Here is a 20653-nt window from a genome sequence, read left to right on the forward strand (position 1 = left end):
AGGCATAAGTGTTGCATGATGGGAGATGTAGTTTTCTGGCCGTTGCCATGTTGGATATAGTTCGGCTTTTTAAAAAGCTTGTAATTATGGAACGGCAGCAGCTAGAAAGACAGGAGATGGCTCAAAATACTCAGGAGGACTTGGTGAGAAAGACGGGCTAGGTTTGGGAGCAATTAATTTTTTTTTTAGCTCTTGGAGGGAATACCCCTTTAATAGATATCATGTCACCACTAGAGGGAGCTCCCTGCCTGAGTGCTACCTTCAAGCAGAATAATTCTGCTGAGAAATAGTGCAGAAATGTTACCTATGAGAGGGACTGTACTGCAAGTGTTTGTCCAGAGGGGATCAGAAGCCCAGCCATGCAGGGAAGAACCATCCCCTGGCTCATCTAGACACTTAATTGTGGATATCCCCCCTTTCCTGATCCATAGGGGTCTGGGTGTCAAGACACCAGTGTAACAATAGAATCTGCCATCAACAATTACATAGAGAGAGAATGGAGCTTAACTCCACATGGGGTTTACCACTCCATTGTGCAGGGACACTTTGGACCCCTATTCCCAGCAGTCAGACTCCTACCATACATTGAGCACCTATCATGTGGCTTGGTGGTTCGTTGTAATCTTGAAATAGCACAGTATCTCTCTCCTTACATGGCTTTTCACTGTATTCATTGCTTTCACCATATTATTAACTATCAAACACTGATTGTTGTACAAAGTACTGTTTGCTTATCTTTTCCATACACTTTAATGACTATGGCGCCCCAAGCGGCCACAGCAGGCAATTACCTCTCTTCTTGTAATTCCCTATCGTTTTCTCGTCAGTGACGTGCAGGCAAACTTCCTCCACTACAGGTAACCACAACCTAACACGAGGGTCCGAAACTATAACCAATCAGCGGCATTGTACCATTTGCGCCTCATCAGAGCTATTCAGCGATTGGCCGGCCGGATTAGGGTGGGCGGACACTCAAGCGTGACCGTGTTTTCTTCCGGTGTCCACAGTCCTGCTACAGTGTAGCGCTGTCATTGTGCGAGGGGGAGGTGAGTCCTGTGTGTACGGCGCTGCGGTTTGTGTGCGTTTGTGTTTAGAAAACAGGCCGTAACGTGGTGTGACGCAGCAGGTTGTAGTGGTGAATGGGAGTATATGAGTAGTAATAATTGTACAGTATAGATCAGTCATGCTGTCACGTGTCTCAGAATTAAAGGGGAGTTCCATTTTAACTTTAAAAATAAACTGTGACCTTCAGTAGTTCTAGGTCTTTATTTACACCTGTGCAAGCTATTCCTATTGTATTTCCAACAAAAATAGCAGCTCTGTGACATGATGGACACCAAAGGCTGACCCCATTGACTATAATGGAGCCGTAGAGCTGTCACCATGGTCCCTTAAAGGGGAACTCCACTGATTTTTTTTTTTATCAAATCAACCAGTGTTAGAAAGTTATATAGATTTGTAATTTACTTCTATTAAAAAAAAAAAAAATCTTCAGTATTCCATTACTTATTAGCTGCTGTATGTCCTGCAGGAAGTGGTGTATTCTTCCCAGTGTGACACAGTGCTCTCTGCTGCCACCTCTGTCCTTGTCAGGAACTGTCCAGAGCAGGAAAGATTTTCTATTGGGATTTGCTGATGCTCTGGACAGTTCCTAACATGGACAGAGGTGGCAGCAGAGAGCACTGTGTCACAGCAGCTGATAAGTACCAGAAGACTGGAGATTTTTAAATAGCAGTTAATTACCAATGAATATAACGTTCTAAAACCAGTTGATTTGAAAGAAAAATATTTTCGCTGGATAATCCATTTAAAGAGTACCTGTCACGACCACTCTCTCACTGCTGCAAAAACCACAACTCCCAGCATGCCCAGACGTCCTAAGGCTGTGAAATGTCATTAGCTTGTACAGTACTGTAACTGCAGCGTGTGAATTGTCTCCCGTTGTTACTCATCTATAATGTGTTCTTTCTTGTTTTTTTATCTCAGGATGGCGGAAAAAAAGTTCCTGGTTTCCCAGCTGACGAATTACCTGAGGGAGGATCGAGTTCAGCTCTGGAAATCCCCGTACACCACAGAGAAGCAGGAGGCCGGACCTGAGCTGAAAGTGAGTGTACACAGACCGACTGGGCACATGTCCCCATAACAGCTGTAACCACACTACAGTATATACTGACATCCTACACTATATACTATCAGTGTCCTATAGGACCTGTGCTAAAGGCTTGTAACCTGGAGGCACAGTCTGACCTCCTGCAGCTACAGCCTTGGCTTAGTGACAACCACTAGACTTTAAAGGGGTTATACAGTGCTACAAAAACATGGCCACTTTCTTTCAGAGACAGCACAACTCTTGTCTCCAGTTCAGGTGCGGTTTGCAAATAAGCTCCATTCACTTCAATGGAACTAAGCAGAAAAACCTACACCCAAGCTGGAGACAAGAGCGGTGCTGTCTCTGGGAGAAAGCGGCTGTGTTTTTGTAGCGCTGGATAACCTCTTTAAAGTGGAACTACCGTTCGCTGCGTTTACACGTACGATTATCGTTTGAATTCGATCGTTATTGTGCAAATTCGCACGAAAATCGTTCCGTGTAAATGCAGCATATAGGTTGTTAATATAATCTCAATGTGTTGGATTGTGAATTTTGGGGCTCCCATATAGGTAAATCAGTATAAAGATATCCTTTGGATATATCGTAAGTGTCCCAGATGGGTATATTCGTTTAAAGGGGTTATCCAGGCTTAGAAAAACATGGATGCATTTTTCCAGAAACAGCACCTCTCCTGTCCTCAGTTTGGGATTGTTCCATTGAAGTGAATAATAATAATTTTCATATATATAGCCAACAGATTCTGCTGCACTTTACAATTTTGAGGGTACATACAAAGGCATACTTACAGACTATGAGGAGAGGGTGGGGGGCAAAAGTGCTTCATTGTTACCATGGTCCTGCCATCTTTATAAATAGGATAGTGCAGGTAAGGGTGGGTGAGCCAGTCATCAACCAATACCCGCATTGTACAGGTCTAATGGTGGGTTTACACAGACCGATTTATCTGACAGATTATTAAAGCCAAAGCCAGGAACAGACCATAAACAGAGAACAGGTCATAAAGGAAAGACTGAGATTTCTCCTCTTTCCAAATCCGTTCCTGAAATCTGTCAGATAAATCTGTCTGTGTAAAGGCACCCTAAGTGCTTAATGCTTGGTGTGTGTGTGTGTAGGGGCGGTGATCAGATTAGGGAACCTGATAGGCCTGTTTGAAAATCTGAGTTTTGAGGGCATGTTGCAGCTTTGGGTGTTGGAGGTGAGTCTGACAGTCTTAGGCAGTGCGTTCTTTAGAACTAGTGCAACTCTGGTAGAGACCTGAAGACAGGAGTGAGAAGTGCGGATTATAGAGGATGCTAAGCGTAGGTCATTACCGGAGCATAATGCACGGGTATACCGAGACGTAGGGATGTCGGAAGGTGCAACATTGTTGGAGATCTTTGTGAGGGAGCAGAAACAGCTTGTATTGTATTCTTCACTTAATAGGGAGCCAGTGTAGTGAATGGAGCTGAATTGCAATACCACACACGACCTGAGGATAGGGGTGGTGCTGTTTTTTCAAGAAAGTAGTTGTGCTTTTTCTAATCCTGGTTAACCCCTTTAAGGCAGGGTCTACACTATGAATGTACCTTCCAGGGCACAGGTACATCAGCACCCTGTCACAACAGACCTCATTTACTTCTGGGGCCCAAACTTAGTCATGTAGTGACTAAGTGACAAACTGTGACTGTAGTGACAAACTTAGTCATGTAGTGACTAAGTGTACAGGTTATTTCCCTGCACGTATACAAGTTTTCACTCAGGCTCAAAACCGTGGCACACAGAGATTTTGAGTCTAAAAAAAACCCTCAAATACATGCAGTAAATGACCTGAGCGTTAAAGGGCCAGCAATCGGCTGACAAATCAGCTGAGGAGTCTCTAATTCGTCAGCCAATCACATGTGCAGGCAGTAAGATCATTGGTAGTCACATCTTCCAGTGTAAATGATCATGAAGGTTACAGGTCGCCTTCTGCAAAGAAGCGTCAATCCCACTGATGGGCTCTCACTTGCAGATTAGACAAAACAAAAGATGGAGGACTATGTATTACCTGTGTATGGCTTCACATTCTCCGATACCTTTACAGGAACTGTCTCAGAAATATGGTGAAAAGCTGAAATACAGCGCGGAAGACATAGCCAGTGCACTCGAAGAAATCCGCTGCTCTGCAATACAACGAGGCATTGGAAATGAAGCTTTCAAAACAAAGGGCTTGGCGTCTTTACAAGTTTTCCTGCCTCGCAAACTCAATAAAGTAAGAAAGCATTTAATTCTTGGTAAGCATAAAGTGTGGTGTGAACTGGGATCTACTTATATACAGTAACTGGGAGGAAGGCTGCCCAACACGATCGCTGTGTGCTGCAGCCTCTGCACTGTGATTGTTATCATTATTGGTGGTTCTAACAGAGTGAGGCTGGGTTCACACTACGTTTTTGCAATCCATTTTTTAATCTTTTTTTTTTTTGCGAAAAACGGATGCATGTGTGTACTTCCGTTTTGATCCGTTTTTCCATTGAATTTCATTATAAAAAAAAAACTGATCAAAATGGATCCGATATTTTTTAACGGGCACAAAAATGAGGTTGACTACATTTTTGTGTACGTTAAAAAAACGGATCTGTTTTGATCCGTTTTTTAAATAATGGAATTCAATGGAAAAATGGATGCACACACATGCATCCGTTTTTTGCGAAAAACAGATTGCAAAAACGTAGTGTGAACCCAGCCTAAGCGGTGATAACAATCACTCCTTGCTGTACAGAGGCTCCCGCACACAGCAATAGTGTCAGGCAGCGCATATACAGTACACAGGAAAAATGGGACCCTGCTCTATATAGCACTGCAGCAGCGCTTGATCAGAGCAAGGGATCAGGAACTGCAGCAGCTTAGACAACCCTGCAGTTCCCTTACTGCGGCCAGTGACAATGTAAGGAAAGAATGATACATTTATTTTAATGAAGTTACATTAAAAAGTAATGTGTCAGCAAAAAAAAAAAGATTTTTGGAGTCTCCGGAGTAGAATTTTTACAAGCATGTTAATGTACATCAGGAGCTTTGTGGCTTATATGCCAAATTCAAGCATGACGTCTGCTGCCAATAATCTTGGCTACAGTATCAGTAGTTGTGACCCCCCCCCCCCCCACCTTGACATAAAATCATTGCAATAAGAAGCCCCTCTAATTATTGTCTTTATTTCTTTTTTAAGGGATCTAAAAACTTTATGGAAATGTCCCTAAATATTACAGGGAAGGAGTTGAAATGCCAGTAAGTACAATTCTTTCCATAATAGGCTCTTCAGTAACGTTATTTATCTTTTATTATTATTTTTTTTTATTATTTACGGCCTTATCCAGTGTTAGAAAAAGCTAAGCTACTTTAAAGAAAAAAAAAAAAAAAAAAAACAGCACCACCCCTGTCCTCAGGTTGTGTGTGGTATTACAATTCAGCTCCATTTACTTCAGTGGAACTAAGCTGCAGAACCCACAAACTATAGACAGTATATTATTCTAAGCCTGGATAACCCCTTTAAGTAACATTCTGTCCCAGTCACCCACAACAGTTTTATGGGGATTTGCACGCCTCTGAATAAATCGGACGTATATAAATCTTGCCAGGCAGCAACCTCAGAAATTCTGGCTACACTTTATGCCTGAAAGCCAGGGGCATATGCGGCAAAAAAGTTACAAATTTAAAATTTTCAACAGGGTCTTCACGGCCAGTGCAATAACCTTTCCATATCTAGGAATGGTTTTAATGTTTTGGATTAGTAAAACAGAACTGTTAATGTAGGCAAATGGAGTCTTGTTGCAACCCACTAGTGGCCGTGACCCCATTGGCTTACATGAGTGGTGACACTTCAGTTTTTGGTCATGTGACCAGAAATTGCTGTGTACCCCGGTTGTTAATTTGCAGTGCATCACTGTATTTTGTGCTGGCGATCATGAGTAGGAGTCTTATTAAGATGTATTGGAGACTTCTCCCTTCTGTCACCTTCTATCCATAATTGACAGTTTCATAGGGAGAAATCTGTAAGCCACAGGTGGGGTAACCAATACAGCTCTCATTTATCTGGATGTAAATACCTTCACCCTTATGTGTATGCTTTTACATTTAGAATTGCACAACGCTATGGACTAGAAGAAAGTCACTTAAAGATAATTGTGAACAGAAAACAGCTTGAGACTGGTGAGTGGAAATGAACGTCCTCTACTCTTTGACGAGATTATATTAGGTAGCAAGTGACCAATCAGTTCCTGAGGTTCAAGTGCTGGAGGCAGGTATAATGGGAGGGACTTTGTCAAAGGTTAAAGTGGTATACTGGAGAAACAATTTTTTTTCCAGTTGACTAGTATCAGAAAGTTAGTCATATTTGCAAATGACTTATATTTAAAAAAATAAATAAATGTCTAGTCTTTCAGTATTTATCAGTTGCTGTATGTCCTGCAGGAAGTGGTTTATTCCTTTCAGGCTGACACAGTGTTCTCTTCTGCCACCTCTGTCCGTGTCAGGAACTGTTAAGAGCAGTAGAGGTTTTCTGTAGGGACAGTTTCTGACATGACAGCAGAGAGAACTGTGTCAGACTGGAAATAATATACCACTTTCTGCAGGACATACAGCAGCTGATAAGTACTGGACATTTTTAAAATAGAAGCAATTTACAAGTCTATATAACTTTCTGCCACCAGTTGATTGGATTTTTTACTCTGGAGTGTCCATTTAATTTATTTGGCAGTGATGCTTTAAGAACCTACTTTTAATATCTTGATGCCAGATACCACGGGACACCTTCAGAGGTTTTGTGCAGTCTATTACACATACTGTACATACAGGGTACAATACAGTTCTATCATATACTGTTTAAATATCTTTGTTGAAGGCTTTTACACATTTAAATAACATTTAACTTTTTAAAAACAGATAGGATTTGTTTTTGATGGCACATTTCTTTAAAAGTAGAATGACTTTCTGAATATGCTGTACTGGTCAATTCTCTAGTCCTGAGCAGCTTCAGGTTAGCAGAGCAGCACAGCGATTGACAGCTCTGCTGTAAAGTGACTTCTATACATAATGGGCCCATGGGGAGTAGACCACCATGTCAGCATACCTTTTTGACAGGTGGCCAAACGTGATGTGAATGGATTCTAAAATATAAGTACCATATTTGCTACTCTTTTCTGAGGTAAAAGTATATTGGGATTTTTAGAATTTAAAATTGCCATTTACAACTTAAAGGGAATCTGTCACTAAGTTTATGCTGCCTTAAATGTGGGCAGCATAAACTAGTGATATAAATGCTGAATGGATCGGTGTATTACTTACATCATTTTGTTCAGCCATTCTCCTAATATGCAGGAGAATGGGATTCTTGTTGCACCAATCCCTCCACCTTTTCAGCTTCAGATTGACAGTTGGCTGCCTAAACACAGCATGCATTGATAACTGCCAATCAGCAGCTGGTGGGTGGAGTTTTCTGATGCTCATGAATATCCAGGACTACTGGGCTCACGCTCATAATGGAGAGGACTACTTTTTGTCCATGTTATTCAGGAGGATATCTTTGGATCGGCTGCACAGAACAATGTAAGTGATACATCATTCTGTTCTGCTTCTCTGTCACTAGTTTATACTACCCTTAGATGGGACGGCCTAAACCTACTGACAGAGTCTCTTTAAAAATGTATTTCTTGATTAGCTGAATCTATATGGACAAAGCTTATCCTTTAAAGCTCCTCTCCATACAATGAATATAAGCCTGCCATTACTTTCATTCTGCGTTAAGCACGAAGTCGTTGGGACAGCCTTGTTGGTTTCTGCCAGCAATGAGTGATAGATCTCTCACTATACCAAAACTGACATGTCTGTTACTTAAAGGCATACTCCATTTAGGAAAGTTTTAACTTGATTCAATCCCAGCCCATAATCAAGATTGCTTGTAATAGCCTTCTATTACATGAAACGGGCTGCAGCACATCCTGACACCCTGACACCCTGAAGCTGCAGAAAATCCTCAATGCCTGCTCCATTCTATCTCCACTCCTCTGTCGTCCCCCTCCCCTCTGAGACAGAGGTCACATGATCTGTGTCTCCTCTGTGGGCCAGGCAAGCTGTAACAACGATCACCCAGCCAAAGCAAATACAGAAGGAGCCAGTGGTGGTTAGGTACCAGGCTGTTTGCTGTGAGGTACAATGCTTGCTGGGAGGTGCAGTTTCCCAGCCAGGTGCCATGATGTAAAAATGGGATTATATTTGAATCCATAGCTAGGAGCAGAGTGGACAGGTATCAAACAATCAATGGGGGATCGATGAATACATTTATATGTTTTTTGTGCGTTTTATTCTTTATGGGACTACCGGAAAACCCCTTTAAGGCTGGTGTGGCTAGCAGAAGCTTCCGTGGATCACAGTCATGGTTCAGGCAGCATGAAAGTGATTGCAGAGTCAATTTAACTCCTTTTTGCACATACACGTACATGTACATCTTATGAAGGGTGCCTACATGTACATTGCAGTGTACATACACGCCACCCTAGATCAGACACCCTAGCCATTTAACCCCTTAAAATCTGTAATCCAGTTGAGGGTTTTTATTACAAAGTGGCTTAGAGAGATAGCTAAGGTAATGCTATCTTATCTGTGACCACTAGATGGCATCAGAAATGTAACTAGCTACATCACAATAGCACTACAGAGCCTGTATGTGACTTGGTCTGGTTCTGCTGCCTATGATCTCCACCTGCCCTGGATTGGTCTTACCTTTCCCTTATTGTCAGCACATCAGAAAGGAGGAGGTTCAGATTGTATATTGCTTTGCCCTGAAGTGTCAACTTCAGTTGCATATTCCTGACCCTGGGGATCTATACAATTTTTTTTTTCTTGTAAACATATTTCCAGTCTATGCCTTTGTTGCAATCTTAGGGCTTTTGATGGACAGAATGACAGATCATTTTCTGCTCCCATCTACACGTTCCCTCTCATCTGTCTATATTAAATTGGTTGACGGCAGTGGTCAGAATGAAGTATTCTGTCTTGTATTAGAAATCCATCTTCCAGCCCCCCCGCTGGTTGTTACACATTACCCTATTGTTTGGCATTGTCCGCCATGGCATGTACAATGTGTTCTTGCTGAGAATCAGATTATAAACCTGTGACGAAAGGATACTCATTGCCAGCGGACGCTCATGTCTGAGCCATGATCTTCATAAATGTCCTGCAGATGTTTTATCGTTTCCCTCCCAACAACCCCTTTTCTATATATCGTATATGGGCGCCATATAGGGGGTTTACCCACTTGGACTCCTCTTTGAGACAGCTAGATACAAACAAGTAGTGTCTCTTTACTCAGGTGGACCGGTGCTGTTTATAAATTACACATATAATATCGGATGGGAAAAGAGCAAGGATAGATGGATGGCAAATGGTGGCAAACTCTTTTTATAACCAACATGAATTACCGAAATTAAATTATTAAAAATAATGGTAATGAAATGAATGATTGTCCAAGTATGGTTTGGTAACAAAGAGTGTCTCCAGGGGCATAGCTAAAGTCTTATGGGCCCTGGTACAAAATTTCAGCATGAGCCCCCCCCCCCCCAAATCAGAAGTAGAATAAACACACAGGAGAGATATAGGTTGCAAAACTAGAACTCCCATCATGCCCTGTTGACAGTCCATGCTAGGGTTATAGTTCTTCTGAAACCTGGAGAGTTATAGGTTGCAAAACCAAAACTCCCATCATGAACTGTCAGTAGGACTTGATGGGGGCTGTAGTTCTGCAACCTGGAGAGCCACAGGACACAATGAGGGTTGTAGTTCTGCAACCTGGAGAGCCGCAGTCTGCAAAGCTACAACGTACATCATTAACTGTCAGCAGGGCACGATGGGGGTTGTAGTTCTGCAACTCCTGGAGAGCCACAGGCTACAAAACTACATCTCCCATCATTGACTGTCAACAAGACATGATGGTAATCTCACTTGTCCAGTACTTTGGCCTCTTCTGGTCAGGTCTGCATCCTGCGTTATGGGGGCGGAGCTAATCACTGCTCTCCCGGCATTACACAGTATGTGGCAGGAGGGGGAGCTCCTCCTCTCCTGCCACTCAGCTATTCACTTGTATTACTATTACTGCTCACTGTACTTCGGTGATAATGACAGCCGATTCAGGAGAGCTGGAGAATGACAGGATGTGGTGAGAGAGGGGGGCAGACACTCTAGCACACAGGCCCAGCGCAATGTTAACTGCTGCGACCCCTATCACTACGCCACTGAGTGTCTCTCTGTCTGGAGGGCTCAGCCTGCCCATTATCATTGGGATTGCTCATTCATTTCAGTGGGCACCATGTTATGCCTTGTTTTGTCTAGTGGTGGCACTGCAGGGAAATTGTACCCTTGCTGCCAGGATTCCCATGAGGATAGTCCTCACTGTAGAGGGTGCCAGCAGTGCGATACTCTGTGATCAGGTCATTTGCAGCGACTGCACAAAGCTGACAGCCTCCTCATATCACACATCAGTTATTGATGTACTGTTCAGAAATCCGCCAGATCTCCTCAGTGATTTCTATTCAGTTACTCAGCAAACAAACATGTAACTATTATCTCCTCAGTGTAAGCTTCGCTGGGGTTTCTGGAGAGGGTTTTAACTAGTGTTCAGGGACAGACAGGCTGATGCATTGATGCAGATAGGCGCATTATATCATTATAGTATTATTTACTATTAAAAACAGACTTGGTTGCTGGCTGGATAAATCTGGTCCTATTTTTTTTTATTGAGAATGAAGTAGTGTTTTCCACTATCATTGTTAAAAAAAAAAAAAAAAAAAAAAAAGTCAGCATATTTTTTTAAACGTTTTAGGACCTGGAAACCATTGGCCTCCTAGTTTGTGATACACGACTGCAAAAAAAATATAGCAGTGTATTCCTTATGCAATAAACAAGCGTCTTTGGGCAGCTTTAGTATCTTGCATACACTGTTGTGCATGTTTTAAAGGGGTAGTCCCATCTGGAATCCCCTTTCTTAATGCAGAACCATCAACTATTAGCTATTTGCCTGTGATTTCTCAGCCAGTTAAATTGGATTTTAGTTGCCGTAAAGCACAAACACTATGCAGCAGGGTCTTATACAGGAAGGAATTGTGTATCTTCATATAACTGTCCCCAGGAAAGGATTTTTGAAAAAAAATATTTATTTATATATTAAAGGGGTTGTCCAGCAAAAATATTTTTCTTCTCTTAAATCAACTGGTTTCAAAAAGTTATTAGATAGGTATTGGTATAGATTTGTAATTTACTTCTATTTAGTCTTAAGTCTTCCCAAACTTATCAGCTGCTGTATGTCCTGCGGGAAATGTTATTTTCTTCAGCCTGACACAGTGCTCTTTACTGACATCTCAGTCCGAGACAGGATCTGTCCAGATCAGCAGCAAATTACCATAGAAAACCTTTCAAGCTCTGGACAGTTCCTGTGTTGGTCAGAGGTGGCAGCAGAGAGAGCACTGTGACAGGAAGTGGTGTATTCTTTCCAGTGTTAGAGTATAACTCAGCCTCAGGTCTGCTAATATTGATGATGTTTCTTACTTTTCTCATCACTCAATCGCAAAATTTGGGTAGCAAGATGTTAGTTTTTCAGGATCACTATATTTTATGAAGTTAATTTTAACTGTTAGTTGTTTTTTTTTAACTCCTTCAGATAAAACTCTACAAGAACAAGGCGTCTGCCATAACTTCAAGGTTTTAGTCCTGGAGCTCAGCTACACTGAGGAGGAAGCAAGGAAGCGTACGCTCAATGAAGAGAAGGAGAGAGAGGAGGAGGCACTGAAGGATGAGAGCGTGAAGAAGAAGATGATGCGCACAAAAAAAGGATTGGAGATCCTCGCTGAGAGAGGTATAGTCTTGTCTTATTAAGATAAAGACAGGTTTATACCTTAAGTCCTAGTAATATTGTTAAAGGGGTTGGCCACTTTATAGTAAAATAGTTCAGCGTACAGTATTAGTAACTGTACTCACTGTATATGCTGACAGCAGCCCCCTGTGTACCTCATAGAGCCAAAATCAGACTCCCCTCCTCCAGGTTGGGCTGCCCTGCTCTTTGGTGTTTTGGTCCATAAGATTGCTGACATGGAGGAGCATGTGACCAGGCCCCGCCCCCCAGTGTCCACCACTGAGCCTGTATATGTCAATGGAGAACACAGGGGACAGGACATGGTCACATGCTCCTCCATGTCGTCCATTTTATGGACTGAAACAAAACAGAGCAGGGCAGCCCAGCCTGGTGAAGGGGAGTCTGATTTTAGCTCTATGAAGTACACAGGGAGCTGCTGTCATTATATACAGTGAGTACACTTACTAATACTTTGTACTGACTTATTTTACTATAAAGTGGCCAACCCCTTTAACTAAAGCCAAAAGCAGTAACTAACGCTTTTTTCACACCTACGTCTTGGTGCCTTTGCCATGTGTGTAGGGAAATCTTATATGGTAAATGTACTCATGTACCCTGTTACCAAAAAAAAAATTACTTGGCCTTTTTGCTTATTCCCATCAGTACTTATGGCCCTATTACATGGAGCGACAGCCAATTATCGAGAGAATGATCAGCCGATGAAACAATCATCGGCTGATCAGTTCTTTAGGCCCAAACCTAAAATCATTGGGCATACAAACAGTATACATTACCCTCCAAGGCTCCTCCTGCGTACTGCTTCCTCCCTGGTCCCGCATGCTGCAGCTTCAGAAAGGTCTGTCAGAGCTGACAGGCCGCTCAACCAATCACTGGCCACGGTGGTCCTGGCCAGTGATTTGCTGAGCGACCTGTCAGCTCAATCAGGCTGCAACATGCGGGATCGGGGAGCCTTGGAGCGTGGATGGGTAATGTATACTGTTTGGGTAAGGGCTGCAAAGACATCGGTAACAATGTCCACGCAGCCCTTGCTAAACGATTATCAGGTTTACAGTGTTCATCGGGCCCGTCTCATAGGACTCTTACATTTATATGCTGTATGGAACAGTACGGTTCTGCTGTGCTACCCTATTGACCTGTTTACAGAGCAGTGTGCATTTTAACATGGGAGTCTGTATGGCAGATCCCGCTAAGGATAAGTTGCCTAGGGTAAGTTCACATGAAGCAGATACATATTTCTTCAACTGAAAAATCCATTCTGTAGATTGGGATCATATATATCCGGCATATCAAACCTTCAGCCCTCCAGCTACAATTCCCCAAAAGCTAAAGCTTTGGCTGTCCAGGCAAGATGGGAATTGTCATTTTTGAACAGCTGGAGGGTCGATATATATAAAATCTTTACTGCTATATGATATATCTCTGAACAGGCTACTGTCTGCCAATGGTCAGCGTCTTTTTTTTTTTTTTTTGTGACATGAAAGATGTTTTTTTTTTTCAGTCCCTACCGGTGCTGTAGCTAAAAGGTCAGTTATGCTAAGTAATAGATCCCTTCAATGGAAGCCCAGACCAGGCCGCTGATCACTGTAGAGATCAGCCAGCCATTATACCTGCACTGTGCTCGTACCAAAACAGACTTTCTCTACTTTTTATGGCAATAGTTTTTTTTTTTTTTCGATGGTGGCCCAACAACAAAGGAGGATTGTAATAACTTACAAATAATATAAGGACCAGGTCGCTGCAGTATTTCTGCAACAAATCTTTTGCTTTATTACTTGTGACAGATGTAATCTGAAAAGCATGTGCTTCTTAGAAAGTTGTTTGGTTTCATAGGGCACAAAGTAACCAAACACGTACGCGTTTCCAGCGACAACATCATGTTCTGCACTCCTCGAGAAGCTCGCATTAGAAATGTTCCTGGAATCAGCCGGAATGTTTCGATACTTGTTGGCGACAACTTCTTCGTTTTTTTGCCATTTTAGTATTTCAATTCCCTGATTGTCATCAGATTTAACAGAGCATCGAGAAAGGCGATACAACTGGGCATTAAGTGTTAAGCCGTGTGGACCGTGTAACCATAAATGTGCTCATGTGTGTCATTTGGCAGTATTATGTTCCTGTCGTGAGCTGTCACAAGTTTCTGAGTAGATGCGTATGTCCACCCACTATAGCATTTAGTTGTATCCAGGGAACAGACGCCTAGAATTATAACCCTTATATAAAAATATGATACACCACAGTGAGATTGGGTTATACTTCTTGTGTATCTGGCTCTGGTAATCTGCTAGTGTATTTATGAAGTAGGAGAATTGGAAATCTCACACCATTCCTTATGAAACATAGAAAACAAGCAATGCCTGTCTCCCCCCTGTGTCCCCCATGCTACCAGGCTATGACCTGTTACAATTTCCCACTTACCATACACAGACACCTTAGAGGGGAGATTTATCAAACATGGTGTAAAGTGAAACTGGCTCAGTTGCCCCTAGCAACCAATCAGATTCCACCTTTCATTTTCCAAAGAGTCTGTGAGGAATGAAAGGTGGAATCTGATTGGTTGCTAGAGGCAACTGGCCCACTTTCACTTTACGCCATGTTTGATAAATCCCCCCTTTTTTCACTGCTTTACTTGTGGTCTATACCTTTTTTGTATTTTGCCTCTTGTCCTGACGCTGTGTGAGCAGAGCCAACCACAGTGACCCCACAAGACTACCAGCCGTAGTGCTTCCTCGGGAGTTGCAGAGCTTCTTCAACAGTGACACAGCCATAGTGCCTCACAAAAATGACCGTAACAGTGCTCTGCCACAATGACTGCCACAGGGCCCCCACAGCATTGGTAGCTTTAAGGGATTGGGTACATTATGGTGAAATAGTTCAGTGTACAATGTTAGTAAGTGTACTTACTGACAGCAGCTCCCTGTGTACCTCCTAGCGCTAAAATCAGGCTCCCCTTCTCCAGGCTGGGCTTTCCTGCTTTGTGGTGATTCTGTACATAAGATGGCCAACATGGAGGAGCATGTGTTCTCTATAGACATATTGGTGGACACCGGGTGCGAGACATACTCCTCCATGTCAGCCATCTTATGGACAGACTCGCCACAGAGCATGACAGCACAGCCTGGAGGAGGGGAGTCTGATTTTGGCTCTGAGGTACACAGGGAGCTGCGGTCAGTATATATAGTGAGTACACCTACTAATACTGTACAATTTTACAGTAAAGTGACCAACCCCTTTAAGTATCCCCCTCCCCCCCCCCACACTCCCTGTCCTTGCTTCTACCAGTAGAGAGTTACTGTTAGAAGTAAAATCTACTTTAAAATAGCTGTTAATCTTTTAAAAACATATCATAAATAATAGTACAAGTAACTATAAGAAACTGTGTCATTGGAGAAAATGCTTCCCACTTCACATATCAGACTACATTCTGTCTTCCTTTCCTTCTAAATTCATCATTCACTCTGACAACACTGCTGAAGTCAATCTAGAAATGTATTAGCCCACAGAGGAATCAAGCTACATGCTGTATATAAAAGTCTATGGGGGAGGGAGTATAAGGAGGGGGAGTTGCTGATTAGAGACAAAGGTAGAGAGTAGAGATGAGCGAACCTGGAGCATGCTCGAGTCGATCCAAACCCGAACTTTCGGCATTTGATTAGCGGTGGCTGCTGAAGTTGGATAAAGCCCTAAGGCTACGTGGAAAACATGGATATAGTCATTGGCTGTATCCATGTTTTCCAGACAACGTTAGAGCTTTATCCAAGTTCAGCAGCCCCAGCTAATCAAATGCCGATCGTTCGGGTTTGGATGGACTCGAACCCGAACCCGGTTCGCTCATCTCTAGTAGAGAGAGAAATCTTACACCGCTCAATTATGCACTACAATGTCCTCCATGCTGCTGCTGATTTTGAGCCTGTTCTATAGAGATATAGGGGTGCAGGATATCATCGTGTGTGTGTGTGTGTGTGTGTGTCTGTACAGTGTAAAGGAATTGTATGGGAAAGAAAGAAAGCACCTGTAAAAACTGGCTGCACATCAACAATCACTTTATTACAAAAAAATATACATATAATGATAATACTGAAAGGCAGACATGTATGCAGGCTAAAAGCATTTAAAATAGGCATGTTGCGTCTGTATTATAGCCCAGGGCTGCATTCATATTCTTACTGACTCCGTGACTGCAAAGATCTTGTGGTGTTCATCCAAGGCTGTAGATTTTGCACTGCATGGGCCAGTTTACACAGTAAAATCTGCAGCGGAATCCCGTCTGCTTCAATGGGACGGCTCGTGCGCTTCCGCGGCTCTCCACTCAATGAATTCCCATCGGATTTTACTCTGTGTGAACTGGCCCTTAGAGTAACGTAGGAAAAAGTAACCCTTACTACAAAGCTTGATGTAAGATGCGTTCATCAACTGTTTCCAGTGGCAAACAGCAGAGCTGTGGATGCCATACTGGACTATGATATAGGCTGAGTACATGATCAGTGATAACTCCTCAGATGTCTCTTCACAGGGGAGAGCTCAGATCCAGATACAACGCCATATCTGGAAATTGCAAACCAGACTGGACGGTCAATCAATATGCCAAAAGCAGCAAAAAAGGTAAGGTTAACCTCTAAACCAAAAGAGCATTGGATAGAGCAGTGGTCAATGTTCACAAGTTTACATTAAAGAGGTTGTCTAGGAAAAAACTATTGATATCCTGCACACAGGATCGGCTATCAATGGTTGATCAGAGAGGTGCTGACACCCACTATAGTGAGAACAGAGATGGAAGAAGTTGGCTCTGTTCCCTGTGTAGATGCTGTCACTAAGGGCTCCATTACACACAGCAATAATTTGCCAAATCAGGCCGGTTTGGGCAGATTATGGCTCCGTGTAATAACGACAACTATGAGCTGAAAAAACAATCATCAGCTGATCATTGTCGTGTAAACTTGCTTAGAAATCAGCCACCAGACGCGCATCGCTGCGTGTAATAGTGATGCACGGCCGATAACTGAGAATGTGTAAAGAAAATAATAAACTTTATACATATCTGTCCACACTCCGGGTGTCTGCGATGCCCGGGCCACCGCTGGCACTTCAGAGACCAGCTCAGAAGTGCCAATGATATCTGCGGGGAGCGGGCAGAAGCTAGAAGGACACCAGGGAGTGTGGACAAGTATGTATAAAGTTTATCGTTTTACCCTTTTAAGGCAAGGGCTGCACAGTGTTGCACAATGTAGTGCAGACACCAAACAGCTGATCGCCAGGGGGCCCGGGTATCAGCACCCCACCTATCAATTATTGGTATCCTTTGTTTACTCCTGGAAAACCTCTGTGAAGCCCCTATTACACGGGGTGATTCAGAGGAGCAAGCGAGCACCAACCTGTCTGGTCATCGCTCGCTTGCTCCTCGTTCCCCGCTTGCTGTCGGCGCTATTAATAAGGCCGACAGTGAGTGGGCAAGAGCCGGGGGGGGGGGGGAGAGACTGCCCGGGTGATCGCTGGATCGTCCGGGCAGCCCATAGAACGTATCAGTGGTCTGCTGTCTAGATTTTTGATTTTTCAACATGTTGAAAGACAACGATCAGCCGGCATCATGCATGCTGAATACGGCCAATAGTCACTTTGTTTAATAGGGCCTTAAAGGGGTTGTCCGGCGATAAAAAATTATTCACAGAATAACACACATTACAAAGTTATACAACTTTGTAATGTATGTTATGTCTGTGAATGGCCCCCTTCCCCGTGTTTCCCCCCACCCACGCTAGACCCGGAAGTGTGGTGCATTATACTCACCGCATCTCGTGTCGTCCACGGTCTCCGATCGTCAGGAGTGACGTCTTCTTCGGGAGGCCAGCGGATCTTCCCGAGTGCCGGCCACCCTCTGCAGCGTCATCCGAAGCTCAGCCGCGATTGGCTGAGCATAACTGTGCTCAGCCAATCGCGGCTGAGCGGCTGATGACGCAGCCACGTCATCAGCTGCTCAGCCGCGATTGGCTGAGCACAGTTATGCTCAGCCAATCGCGGCTGAGCTTCGGATGACGCTGCAGAGGGCGGCCGGCACTCGGGAAGATCCGCTGGCCTCCCGAAGAAGACGTCACTGCTGAGGATCGGAGACCGTGGTCGGCACGTGACAGGTAATGTATAGCGCACCACACTTCCGGGTACACGGGTGGGGGTGGTGGGACACGGGGAAGGGGGCCATTCACAGACATAACATACATTACAAAGTTGTATAACTAATAATTTTTTATCGCCGGACAACCCCTTTAAGGAATCATTTCTAAAGTGTGATGTACAGCTAGTAACCGCTAGATGAGCGCTCATTTAGCAGATAGTCAGCCTGTGTAAAAGGGCCTTTAGGGTCTGGGAAACAATAGCATGTTACCAACATTGCAAGGTAAAATAGTTTTTTTTAGTGAGGTACGTGAGACGCCTTCAGATCTAAATACATTTTGCTCCCCCTACCTTGTGCAATATCTCACAGGTATAGGATATAACTTCTGGAGTTTTATAGCTGTCCCGGTGTTGTGGGTGGGGACTACTTACTATCTGTTGTGAATAGGAGTGAGATTATGGAAGGATCGGGCATGTTGGATTTACAGCATATGATCATTTGTCCCTGCTGGCAGCGAGGTCCGGCAATGGCTTGTCCTCTCGGATCCATCCATTTTTTTAGCGGTCCCACAAGCAGCTTATCCTTAATAAATCTATGGAACTAATTATGTAGAGAATTATTGTTTAAAGTAGGAACAGGCCCCGGACTGTCCGACCCTGTGTACACATAAAGTTTAAAATGTGTTATCTTGTTGAACATAAGTAATCCTATCCCTCGCTTACCACATTTCAGACATCTGGTATGTGAGATGCGATATTTTCTTCCTGATATTCCATTATCGTAGCACTTACAGCAATACGATACAATGAAATACCTGGCAGACGTTCCTAGCACTGGAGAGAGTAAACCAATAACTCCTCACAATGTGTCAGTCCTGGGAGATAGCTGTCATCTATCATTAGAGCTTGGGTGATAGTTCGGAGTCCCCTTAGAGAGTCCCATTTCTGCATTTTCTTCTTGTTGCCTCAGTTTGCACACGTTTTTGAGCGTTCTGTTGCACAACGTCTTGTCCCCAGGCTCTCATGCTGGCTATGGGATATCATGAAAGGGGAAGAGCATTCCTGAAGAGAACAGAGTATGCCTTAGCGTTGCCTTTTTTGCTGGATGCAGACAAGCACTTCTGGTAAGAGCTGATTCATTCTTATCTGTTTACAATGTTACATGCGCTCTGTTTTTTTTTTTTAATCCCCTCCCGAATCGGAGAACGCCTGCAGTGATAAATGGCAGTTCTTGAATGGATTACAATGGTGAAAATTTAATAAAAGGAATTAGAGAGGTTGTATTTTGTCTCATGGGGGCATTGTGTCAGATACTCTGGTTCATTGCTCTGTATCTAATGGACACTTTAAAACAATAACCACCATTTAAAGGAATTGTTTACCTTAATAAAATGGTTTTAAAATTATGATGAACTTTGATAGTAACATCTCATTTTTTAGGGTTGGCTATAGGTCCACTTTAAAGAAGAAGTCCCTCCGCATGAGCATCAGGAATCGTCTGGAATTCCGGATGCTCCCATAGACTTCTAGGGAAAAAATTTAAGTGTCACTGTTGTTTAAAAGTTTACAGTACAGGCGATTTTAAGAAACTTTGTAAATGGGTTTATTAGCCGAAAAATGCTTTTCAACATGAAAAAGCAGTTTGAAGCTCTCACCCCCCACCCCGTCTTCATTGTTTATGGAGAGGAGAGGGGTGGAGGGAGATGAGGCACCAAAACAGGACAAGAAAGAGTTAATTTACAGCTACATCACTGTCAGCACTGACCTCTCTGACCTCTGAATACCAGCTTTCACATAGCTCCCGCTGTGTAATCCTTTGTTCTCTGCTGGCGACTAATCTCCCTCCTTGCCCCTCCCCTCTTCATAGAACAAACAGGGCACGACTGATGTAAAAGAGTCAAGATTTCCTTGAGCAGTGGATGAGGGGGGGACTGGGGAAAGTCTTTTTGAATGCAGATAATGGCATATTTGCTTAATAAACTCAATTACAAAGTTTCTTAAAATCACCTGGACTATTGATTTCTCAAAAAAAAAAAAGAAAGAAACGACAGTGACACTTTAAGGGTGTCATGTCTGATACAACCCTATGGGTCTGGAAATTTATTCAGATTTCCTGAGAATCCGGATAAATTTTATGGACATGTGTATGAGGCTTAAAGGCTTTGAAACAGATTTATAACTTTTATTTAAAAATAAGTCTTCCAGTACTTATCAGCTGCTGAATTTCTTAAAGGAAGTGGTGTATTCTTGACACATTGCTCTCTGCAGCCACCTTTGTACATGACAGGAACTGTTCAGAGAAGAGTTTCTCTTTAGAGATTTGCTACTGTACAACCCATGGACAGAGGTGGCAGCAGAGAGCGCTGTGTCAGACTGGAAAGAATACACCACTTCCTGCAGGACACACAGCAGCTTAAGTACTGGAAGACTTGAGATTTTCAAAAAGAAGTAAATTACAATTCTGTATGACATTCTGGCACCTGTTCTCTTAAAAAAACATTATTTCTCCAGAATACCCCTTTAAGTAATGTTTGAGAGAATCAGGAGCTTCATGTTGTTGAAACATGGGC

The 20653-nt window shown here is 43.1% G+C and overlaps 1 protein-coding gene across 3 annotated transcripts in view; it reads left to right on the forward strand.

Annotated features, from left to right (window-relative positions):
* Positions 1–622: 622 nt before the first annotated feature.
* The window catches only part of NUB1 (negative regulator of ubiquitin like proteins 1), a 43462-nt gene continuing 23431 nt past the window's right edge, over positions 623–20653 (forward strand). The window contains exons 1-8 of one of the 3 annotated variants that reach the window (XM_069958854.1): positions 623–1046; positions 1987–2104; positions 4173–4340; positions 5292–5350; positions 6201–6271; positions 11769–11963; positions 16492–16580; positions 19101–19207. In XM_069958854.1, the coding sequence (XP_069814955.1) occupies positions 1988–2104; positions 4173–4340; positions 5292–5350; positions 6201–6271; positions 11769–11963; positions 16492–16580; positions 19101–19207 (806 nt within the window). In that variant the 5' untranslated portion in view covers positions 623–1046; position 1987. Of the gene's footprint in view, positions 1047–1986; positions 2105–4172; positions 4341–5291; positions 5351–6200; positions 6272–7560; positions 7667–11768; positions 11964–16491; positions 16581–19100; positions 19208–20653 lie in introns of those variants that run through there. The other 2 variants (XM_069958853.1, XM_069958855.1) reach the window with 2 other exon arrangements.

Source organism: Dendropsophus ebraccatus, chromosome 2, assembly GCF_027789765.1.
Source record: "Dendropsophus ebraccatus isolate aDenEbr1 chromosome 2, aDenEbr1.pat, whole genome shotgun sequence".
In the NCBI taxonomy this organism is placed as follows: Eukaryota; Metazoa; Chordata; class Amphibia; order Anura; family Hylidae; genus Dendropsophus; species Dendropsophus ebraccatus.